General features: G+C 39.9%; 1 protein-coding gene across 1 annotated transcript in view; it reads left to right on the top strand.

The window, feature by feature from the left end:
* hs2st1b (heparan sulfate 2-O-sulfotransferase 1b) overlaps window positions 1-4,050 on the top strand; it is a 21,673-nt gene extending 17,623 nt beyond the window's left edge. The window contains exons 5-7 of the mRNA XM_008407745.2: window positions 853-950; window positions 1,128-1,285; window positions 3,098-4,050. Coding sequence (XP_008405967.1) covers window positions 853-950; window positions 1,128-1,285; window positions 3,098-3,324 — 483 coding nt within the window. The 3' untranslated portion in view covers window positions 3,325-4,050. The remainder of the gene's footprint in view (window positions 1-852; window positions 951-1,127; window positions 1,286-3,097) is intronic.
* Window positions 4,051-10,818: the final 6,768 nt, after the last annotated feature.

Genomic DNA, 10,818 nt, shown 5'->3' with positions numbered 1-10,818 from the left:
TTCTCATTCTCTAACATCTCAGCCTCTTCACTGTGTGTTTATGAATTGCCCCTTTGTGAGATCTCCTGTTTACTCTTAGCACCGCAGCATAAAGTGACAGTCTACCCAAAACATTTTGCTTCTCTGATTGCATTGCAGGACCAGTTAATGTTGTTCTGTCAGTTTAGTTGAGTTTTGTTGCCCTCTCCTAGTCATTTTTGAGTAAATGAGTTTTTTTCCCCTGTTGCGTTATTAAGCATGTTGCGATAAAAAAAAAACCCACAATAAAAGTAGCAGGGAGAACCTGAAACCACAGTTATGAATATATCCCCATTCATTTCCATGAATCCATCTCATTTGGAACAAACGGCAAATACCTGCAGCGATACTACAGCTGGGTTGATGTAAACATCCATACAGGTCAGCGTGTGTCCAGTTTGAGTGAAAAGAGGTGCGTGGGATCTGTGCTGAGGTAAACTCAATCCAGCTACGGCAACACGCAGAGGCAACACGCAGAGGCAACGCGCAGAGACATGTCCGGTCACAGGAAGGGGGGAGGGGTTTAATATCAATTAATCCTTCAAACTCCAATTAAAATTTGACTGAAGGCTATCGGAGGTCACAGGGTCACAAACATCCTATGGGGGGAGGTTACAAAGTTTCCATAGGGGAAGGTCAGGAGGTCACAAACGTCCTATGGGGGGAGGGGGTAATTAAAGGGGGCGGGCTTTGATAACGTTTAATCCATCAAACTCGGATTAAAATTTGACAGAAGGGTGTCTATATATCTCTCTCGCTCATTTTACATCCAATGTATGTCTTTTTTATTTTTATCTGGATCTACAATAACTGCTGACATCTGGTTTATTTCAGACCTTTGATGAATGTGTCTCATCAGGAGGGTCTGACTGTGCTCCTGAAAAACTTTGGCTGCAGATCCCCTTCTTCTGTGGTCACCATTCAGAGTGCTGGTAGGTGGGCTGCCTAGGAGAATTGTCATTAAAGGCAATTTAGACTAGAGTTAGTCAAGTCAAAACTATTTGATACACCTGACTTATAAGGCACAATATCTACATGGGAATCGCTTGACTTACTTGCACACGTCTAGTAAAGGTGATTACAGTCAGTCTGGGACATTTGGTGTGCAGGAATGCCGGCAGTAGATGGGCTCTGGAACAGGCCAAGTACAACCTGGTGAATGAGTATCTGTTGGTTGGAGTAACTGAAGAGCTGGAGGACTTCATCATGATCCTTGAGGCTGTTCTGCCGCGCTTCTTCAAGGGAGCAACAGAACTCTACAGATCAGGTACCGGCAGAGGCAGAAGCAGATCTGTTGTTTCTCTCGTCATCCATGTGAACGTCATGCATTTGAGACTCTCAATGATTCATTAGAACAATTGGATTACAAATTACAAAAATTGGGTGTACAATTTTGGACCTATTGTGCCTTTCTTTTTTATAGCTAAAGCAGAGTTCTGTGTTTTTGCATTAGGCCTTGTGACTCAGTCATATCCCACTCTGTTTGATTGGTTCAATGGCTGCTGTGGCAGGTAAAGGAAGGATCTGTATCTACTGCCGTCAGTCAAAATGATGTCGGACTGATGACGGCCAAAAAAAATCAAAAGTAGCATTTTTAGAAGTTGCAGTCAGAACAGTCACACTGGGTCCGTTGATGTCACTGACTTGTGACTGACATGCGAGTCACGGACGATGTTTGTTGCATAAATATTTTGGCCTTCGAAAAGAACAGTTTAAACGAGGGATTTACTAATATCGGTATTGGCAGACGCTTGTAATTTCTTACCATTAAGCATTGGTCTCATAAGTAAAACCTGGCTGATATTAAATACTAGAGGTGTGCCGATCGATCGGACACCGATCAATCGGCCGATTTTTGCATGATCGGTGATCGGCGATCATTGGCTCTTGTTGCCAATACCGATCACCTGCATCTCATTTCGCAGCCTGCCTGTGCAGCTGGTCTCCTTTTTCCTTCCCACTGCGCAAACGCGCAGCAACAAATCCTAAGCGATGTGGAACTATGACGCACTGAGTGACTGGGGAAGTTTGAGTGTTGAGGCAGAAAAATGAATCACGTCAAAATGCATCAACACGACAAATCTAATACGACATAAAAACAATGCCATATTTGAGGAGTTTGGCTATATCGAGGCTCACTGCAGTAAAAAAGACATATGGAGGATCAGATAGCAGGTAAAGCAGCGCACAGCTACAAACACTCACCCGGATTAGCATGACGGTCAGAAAGCTACACAAATAACCCGCAAAATTATTTAAGTCTTCGAGCTGCGATGTAAGACACTGGTTCTGCTCTCGCYGTTGAACCGCTGCTACGCGCTACAGGTAGTAATATTTGACAGACGGAGCGCCGCTTCTGCTCCACCTGGTAGTGACTCTCACACCGAACCTCTGTCTAAAGCTGCAGCATCTAATCTAAAAACATAATTTTTACATGCGTATAAAAACTTTTGCTGTCCTAACACGAGACAGATAATCTCTGAAAAAACAATCGATCTCCTCCCTGCTCTGCATAATTACTCCCCTCAGTCAGAAACAGCCAATCAGAACTAGCAGTAATCAGCTAGCTGCCATGCTATCWGGAAGTTTTTATTCAGTAACTCTGGATTGTTTATTGTAATGGATCCTGTATTTGCCTTTGAATGTTAAGTTTTATACTTGAATTTTTTTGGCAATGTTGAGAGGTTTTATTTTGGCTCTTTGCATTATTTGGCCTCTACAGAGCCTTCATATGTTATCGGTCTGTGAAAGATGGTATTACTGATAGCAGTACAATTTGCAGTTTTGTTTAGTTTTCTTCTTGGACAAAGTTATTAAAAACAAGTTTTTGTCTAAATTAAGGTGAATTCATGGTTCCTTTTTCCACATAATGTAACCGGTAGTGCTTATAATAAAAATAAAAAAAAAATTATGTGATCGGTATCGGTGATCGGTATCGGCCCTCATGGGTGATCGGTATTGGTATCGGCCGGAAAAAACCTGATCGGCACATCTCTATTAAATACCTTTATGTTTTTGCATTGATTAGCTTGTGTGTGTGTTCAGAGAACTCCTCAAAACTTTCTTCTGTTGCTTCCAGGCAAAAAGTCCCATCTGAGGAAGACCACCGAGAAGAAGCCCCCCACCAAGGAAACCATCGCCAAGCTGCAGCAGTCAGACATCTGGAAAATCGAAAACGAATTTTACGAGTTTGCCCTGGAACATTTCCAGTTTGTGCGCGCCCATACCGTCCGGGAGAAGGACGGCGAACTGTACGTCCTGGCCCAGAGCTTCTTCTACGAAAAGATCTACCCGAAGTTGAGCTGAGAGCCGAGCTGCACTCTGAGGTTATTCCACTGGATCTGCTGCAGACTGTTCCGTTAAAGGTCAAGCAGAAATATGTCAGGTTTTTCTTTAAACTATTTGCTGTTGAGAAAACTGAAACTTGGACTAAAAATCTATGCTGTGAAGGAAGTGCATCTCCTGAGACAGTTGCTTTAGCTGGTTAACAGGCACCAAACTCAACCTAATCCAACCAGTTAAAACTTGTTCTAAACTGTGACTACGGAAAAAACAAAACTTCTTCTGCTTTGAGTTCTTTCATGATTTCTCCACCAAAACTTGTTTACTCATTCCTTTTGGTCGAAGCTGCATTTGTACATATTGTATCAACAAGTTGTAAACTCAATTACGGACCAAAAGGAGGGGCAAAGCCAGGAACGAGTGGACCACTGTATTGTTTTTGCTTCCCGACTTTCTAATTTTGATCATGTTGAGATGGTCTTTAATTTTTAAACCTTTAACATATCCTGTCACTGTTTTGTCACAGATGTAGTGCTGATTTTCATAGACCTGCTCTCTCTGAAGCTGGAGAGAAAAGCATTGATCAGATCAATGAACACAGTGTGGAAGTACAGGGTGATTTTAGCCAGAATCAGACTGATAGTGCCTTTATTGTAATAGAACTCTTTTGTCCACTTGTGTGTGTTCTCACATTGATTCCCACTTCCTACACAAATATTCTGATAAAAAAAAAAAAACATGACTGCATAATGCTTGACTTCTGTGGTTCATTTAATGTCCAATAGAATAGTTTGACTTAATTTTGTACTGAAAAATACATTAAAAAAATAGACGTAACCAGCTAAAATGTAAAGATTTTAAAGTGGGCAAGAAAAAAAACATGTTGAACTGCATGTTGCTTATAAGCTTGTCATAAGCTAGCTGAACCCGTTTCTGCTACATGCTAGGTCGGCTGCCCACATTAAAACCTTTATTTTTATTTATTTTTTATTGCTGGTTATTCTGTGGTTCTAAAGCGGGTACCCATTTCCCCGGCATTCTTTTTTCCCATTGAAGTTATGCGCACCACTTTCCTCTTCATGAAAACTACACCTCCTGACTGCAGTTCCTGGATCAAATGCTAAAATCCCTGGAATCCAGCATTTCCAATTTACATTTCATTAGCAGGGTTTACCAGAGCTTCCCATCCAGACAGATGGCTAACGTGCACTTAGCTTAATTGATATGTTTGGTTTATTTTGGGGTGTGGGGAACAAAGCAGGAGACTACTACTGCTAGGTTGGAAAACAATATGCAGTTGTGCTAAAATGCTAACACCTATAGTTGGACATAATAAGCTTGAAGAAGCTGTTGTCCACATGAACGTTGACATTTATCAACCATCTATTGTTCTAGTTTTATAATGTTAGTCTCTGAAATGAACAGAGTTGTGTTCATATTCCAAGATACTAGCATCATTTTGGCATGAGGCTTGACCACTCTTCTGAAATGGTCATTTGAGTGGTTTCTCTCCAGTAACATCAAGCCATAGTTGTTGGCACCGTTTTCTGCTTCAAGATCCGATCTTCGAGTCCCAACGAGTCTCTGTGGCTCTTTGTAGCCCTGACCACTCAGAACGGTCAGGGATAAAGGTTAGAGACTCATAACTTCAGCGTGATTCAGGGGAAAAAAACAACATAACTGTCCATCTAACTGAAAGTCAGAGTTCTACAGGTCAAAAGGTCAATCTGGTAAGGAAAACAGGTTCGTCGTGAAGTCCAGAAATCATGCCTGGTGGAATCTGTTGGTGCTAAAATCTTTTTCTTTCTTTCGGAAGTGGTTCCTTACAGCTACTCCTTGGGTCAACTCTTCCACACACTCAACCTTAAAAACTAAATATACATAAATTCAAAATGAAAGGGAAAAAAAATCTTTTATGAAAAACATTCTACAAACATACATTCAACCCAATAAGTTAACACATATAACAAAGTAACATTCAGGGAAATCATTGAAGTCGTATTTTTCAAAGCTGTTAAAGTTTCATTCTGTGCAACTCCAATTATTTTTCAGTGAACATAACTTTATACTTAAAAGGATTTGAATGAACTTTTGGAAATGTAAATCTACCTTTGATTGCATTAGTAGTAAAAAAAAAAAAAATCTGAATACATATTCTTCAGCTTTTTTCAATTTAAATTTCTCATGGAAATCAGATTTTCAACAAAATCCAGGCTGGTTTGGATTTCTTTTTTGTTCCGTTAATAAATGAAGTCATCATGTAAAAACTTCTTGTAGCTGATGATCTGAATCATTTAATTGTAACAGAAATAAAGGCAGACATCTGGAGGGGCCTGCTCTATGGCAGTGGACTGATAAGTTGAGGCGTTTTGCATCGTCTTGCGGTTCCCTTTCAGAGGACGGCTGAAGCGCTCAGACTCTTTTGGCTTCATAATTACAGAATAATTGCTTTGCTATATCTCCCTCAACAGGGAGTACTTACCCAGTGAAAGCGTGAAATAACCGACTGGGACGGGATGATCTGCTGAAGTCAGCTGTGTGAGCAGCTACTTCCTCCTTCTGACTGGTGGGGGGGTGGAGGGGGTGAGGGCGCCGTCTGTGGGGACCGAGCTCCAGCACGCTCCACCAGTCCACAGTCTGTTCTTGTGTCCACACAGACATGGGCAGATAAAAAAAGCCCCTCCCTATCCTCATTTGGTTGCTCTGTGGTCATGGGCAAAGGAGAGGCTTCCTGTCTCAGAAAATAGAACTCAATTAGCAGTTTTGCTGCAGGCATATTGGAACATTGTTTCATTAACGAGATGAATACAGTCTGATAATTACTTCATCTCAATTAAAAAAAAAGCCCACACTCTATATTGATTGTGGCTGATGAGCTTGAAGGTTAATTAGGAACAGAATATTTCAAACATCCAGGCTGTTGTTGCACAAGCTATTTATGATTTTTTTTTTCTTTTTTCCCTTTTTGCTTTAGTGTTGGGTTTAATGTCACGATAACATTTCTTGATCCTATTTTATCAGCAAAAGGCGCCAATAATCTGCTTCATCCCTCACACCCCCATGAATCCAGCCCGAGGTAGAACTGCCTCCGGGCCACTAGAGGGAGCCGTGTCACCACAGGAAGGCACCACAGAGCGACTGGAAAACCCATCAGTGCACCTGTGCAAAACCAAATGGAGCAAACCAACAGCGCATTACCATTAACAATACAAATGACACCATTAGACACACTTGGCTCTCGCAGGTCTATGATCTCTATAAATAGTTTCTCTTGGTCTTGGTCAATTTGTGCTGTACTTGCATAATGACTATTCAGATGAATTCAGCATGTGTGAATAGTCTCCATTTAAAAAAAAAAAAAATCTGTCCCGCATCAGTGTTTGATGAAAAAAGCTCATTTGTTTTGCTTTGCATCTAATTTTGAGACTTTGATGTTGCTGCTGCTGGATGCAAGCTAATGACCTCTTTTTGTCAATTAAGTTCTTCTGCTGACCATAGGAGACCCAGCACAGATTCTTTTTTTTTTTCCCCCTTCAGTTTGCTGACCTGAAAGCGGATTTCACTACTGCTCCATAAAACAAACAGAGCAGAGCAGAAGCTTGGCTGCCCCTCACCGGCACTGTGGACAGGACCTTCGAGGGCTTGGCCAAAGGGGGACCGTCATGTGTACTACTTTTGTGCATGTTTTATGTAAATTCATCGTGATGAAATGGAAGGCAAAATTAAAGCAGCGTGCAACAGGAACAGAGCCAGGAGAACGTCTGGCTACTTCAGCAGAGCTCGATTCAGAGCAAAAGACGGAAGCCGCCATCATCAAAACGTTACATTGCAGTAGAGTGTGTGTACACTTACATATTTAATATTTGATGTGAGAGAAATGTTATGCCTTAATTAGTTCTTGCCAAGAACTAACGATGTCAGTGGCCAGGCTAGCGCTATACAAGCTAACGGCAACATTAATCAGGCGTTTTATGGGTTTTACTATTAAACTCTTGGCTTTAGTTTAACATGCTGGATTTGAGGCAGCTCTACCCAACAAATAAGGCTAGGCTAACGCTAACCAACAAGCTAACCACAACATTAACACCAGTCCATGTTAACCCTCAATATTTCAGTTAAGGCTTTTCAAACACAATGAGGGAAAGAATTGAGGGAAAGAATTGATGCTTTGGTGCGTTGGACTGGATCGGGGAAGGTAGATGTGGAGATCCCTTTAAAATGGCACTAAGCAGCAAGGTAATGTCAACACAAGGTCAACACCAAGGTCAACACCAAGGTCTTTCACAGCAGAAACCTCCCAGTTGGGAGCCCAAACGGCCAAATGGGGAACTTGTGTTGGTCCAGCAGTTGCCTAAATAGAGGTCCTGCTTGAATTAGATTTACTGGAACGGATATGAAATGTTTTCAAATCTGACACATTTTTTAAAAGAACAAATTTTTCATATTTATCTTCTATATTTATTCCACGTTTTTAAACATTAGTCATCGTTTTTAAGCTTGAAAGATAGTATGAGCTCAGTTTAATACTCAGATTTGCATTTGCACAGGAAAACACTTTCCTGTTAAAGACTTTTTGTACCGAACGTGATAATAAACGTAGCTACAGCTTCACATGGTTGTCAGCTAGCGTTGCCTAAAGCCGTCATCATGACCACTTAACACAACTATTCACAAACTCCAACAGCTTTCCGACTCTGAACGGGAACTTGGTGGAGTTGGGACTGACCTTCATTCCCAGATCAAAGTTTGAGCTTCTGAAGCACCAATAGTCAGATTTTCTTATCCTTCAGATGTTAACAATACTTTGAAGTCACATCTGTTTCCAGCAGTGAAGACTTTCTACATTCTCTGGGTGAAACCAGATGATGGTTCCTAGCCTGTTATGTGAAGGCATTCTGTGTTCTCTAGGTAAAACACTGAACTAATGCTTTTAAATTATAGCTGAATATTACACATTTCCAAGTGAACTATGAGCTCAGTGTTACCAAGTCGAGAAATTCCCTCCAAAATATTTTGCTTCATAATGAGCTATTGATACATTTAAATCATAAATCGCTTGGGAATGTGCTTCATTCTTTTTCTACTTTAACAATTTGACGTGGCTGCTTTAAGGGATAAACCTTCAGAAAACATGGAGGAGTAATGCTCAAAAACAAATAAGAGGAAATGTGGTTCTCCTTTGAATAATAATGAAAAAAAACATCTAAAACTGGACTTGACCCAAAACTTCAGCAGCTTCGCATTTTTTTCTTCCTTCTTTTTATAATTGAAAACCTCAGATGAGCAAAAAAAAAAAAATAATTCTTAAATAAACCGCTAGATGAAATTGAGAGTGTGAATGCTGATTGACTGATAAAAGAGTTAACCAGTCGGCCTTTCCTGCAGCAAGGTGAGACCATCACTAAAGTATGGAGAGGATGAACATAAAAAAGCAGCTCCTCCATTAGCCGTCTTGAAATACAACTAAGATTGAAATGTGGAAGGAAGCATGAAGTGTGGCAGTGGTGGAAAAGTCTGTAGCAATAAAACTTCTGTCTTTTATGCCCATAAATATGTCCAGAATGTATCAATGATGGCTGAGACACACAGCTCCTGAAGAAGTATTCATTCTCCTTACACTTTTTCTTTTTTTCTGACAACAGAATGTAGTTTATTTTATTGGGACTTTATGTGAAGAAAGAAATATGATACCTGATTTTTTTTATTGTTTGTGGACCAAATTATTAAAAGTGTTTTGTGAAGTTAATTGTAGTCCTTTTTAATGTGACATTGTAAATAAAAATCAGAACAAGCTATAACAGGTTTATGTAAAAAAAAAACAAAAAAAAAAAACAATAATCCAAGCAGTGAAAAATTGCTTTAAACATTTGACACACAGTATGAAATTGTTTTTGTTTTTTTTACAAAAGTACCTGTAAACTTGACCTGTCTTCCCTGACCAAGCTGAATGATTAATATATTATTATTATTAGCAATACTACTACTACTACTACTACTACTACTACTACTACTACTACTACTAGTAATAATAATAATAATAATAATAATAATAATAATACATTTCAACTATTCAAGTTGTTTTGTTTATTTATTTTGGATATTTAAAATGTTTTCCACCTTTAGACTTAAATTTAACGTTGGGACAAGATTGTGTTTGCTGGTGGTGTCCATCCAATTTCAAGGGATTTTATAAATAAATTCAAAGCACAAAATCATTTAGGCACAATAGGAATAATTTGGGGATTAGAATAAGCTTAAATTCTAGAATTGTGTCCTGAGGATGGTAGCATGTTGGAGAAACTCTCCGTTATCTCTGATTTGTTGTTTTTGTAAAATTTTGGTCAGATTTTTGGAGTGTTTGAGGCATTGCATGTTCGGACAATTATTCCGTCTGGTTTGGGATGCTGAGCAGCTGGAAGGATTGTTGCTGTTACCGTTTTATTATTATTATTATCGTTTTTGCCTTCAGACAGTGACAAACCGTGGCAAAAAACGTTTTTACAACTGGAAACAGCTGATTGGCATCTCAGAAGCTCAGCATGCTTCCTGACCTACGACCCCAAACCTCGAGCTTCACAGACGCAGGACCAAAGAGCAGAGACAGGAGAAGGACATTCACACCATCTCTTCCATCGGTCATAACGGTCAAAGATCATATCCCCAACTCCAACCTCTCTCTGCCCAGCTTTCAACTACACAACCAGTCAGAGATTTAAAGAGGAGAGGCAAAAGCCAAGGAGGTGGATAAGAAGTGCTAACCAGCAATTGATGGAGTCGTTCAGGACATGTTTCAGTGAAATACCAATATCATGTCATGTCACAGTCTTCGTCGCAAGACTGACCTCTATCGAAGATCCTTCCATCTTCACAACAACTCTTTGAGCATACTTGAATGATAAGAGTTACAATATTTTATTTCCCTTCGAGATAAATGAAGTATTTTTGAGTGTGGAATGAAACCCTCAGCTGAAGTGGCCAAACTGAACCTAATTTGCAGCATTTCGAAATTGCAAGTAATGACTAAAGAAGATACTGTTCACTCTGTAAATGCCTGAAAACGTGTCGCACAATTATAATCCTGAAGGTTTTATTTTTCTTTCTGTTTTTTTTACCTCTTTGTTTGAACAGCAATCCAGGCAAAACATACTATAAGTCAAACAATGCCAGGAAGTTAATACTCTACAATTCTTTTACAGACCGTTTAAAAGGAATATTGGCAAGATGAAGTCCGGAGATTTAATTAGCATTACATCCATCCCTTACATCAAGCAGTACACCATGTAATACATAATGGACAATATGAGCCTGTGAGCACAACAGGGAGGCTGACCCCATACAGGAAACTCTCTGATACTCTTAATTAGATTGCTGCATTGTAGTTTGACCTTGGTGGAAGACACTCTACACTCTTCTATCTCTCCCTCTCTTCATCCTTTCCCTCCTGCTCTGCCTCTCTCTCTCTTTCTCTCTCTCTCTCTCTCTCTCTCTCTCTCTCTCTCTCTCTCTCTCTCTCTCTCT

This window comes from Poecilia reticulata, linkage group LG4, assembly GCF_000633615.1.
Source record: "Poecilia reticulata strain Guanapo linkage group LG4, Guppy_female_1.0+MT, whole genome shotgun sequence".
NCBI classification, from domain to species: domain Eukaryota; kingdom Metazoa; phylum Chordata; class Actinopteri; order Cyprinodontiformes; family Poeciliidae; genus Poecilia; species Poecilia reticulata.
This window is presented reverse-complemented; position numbering and strand designations above follow the sequence as displayed.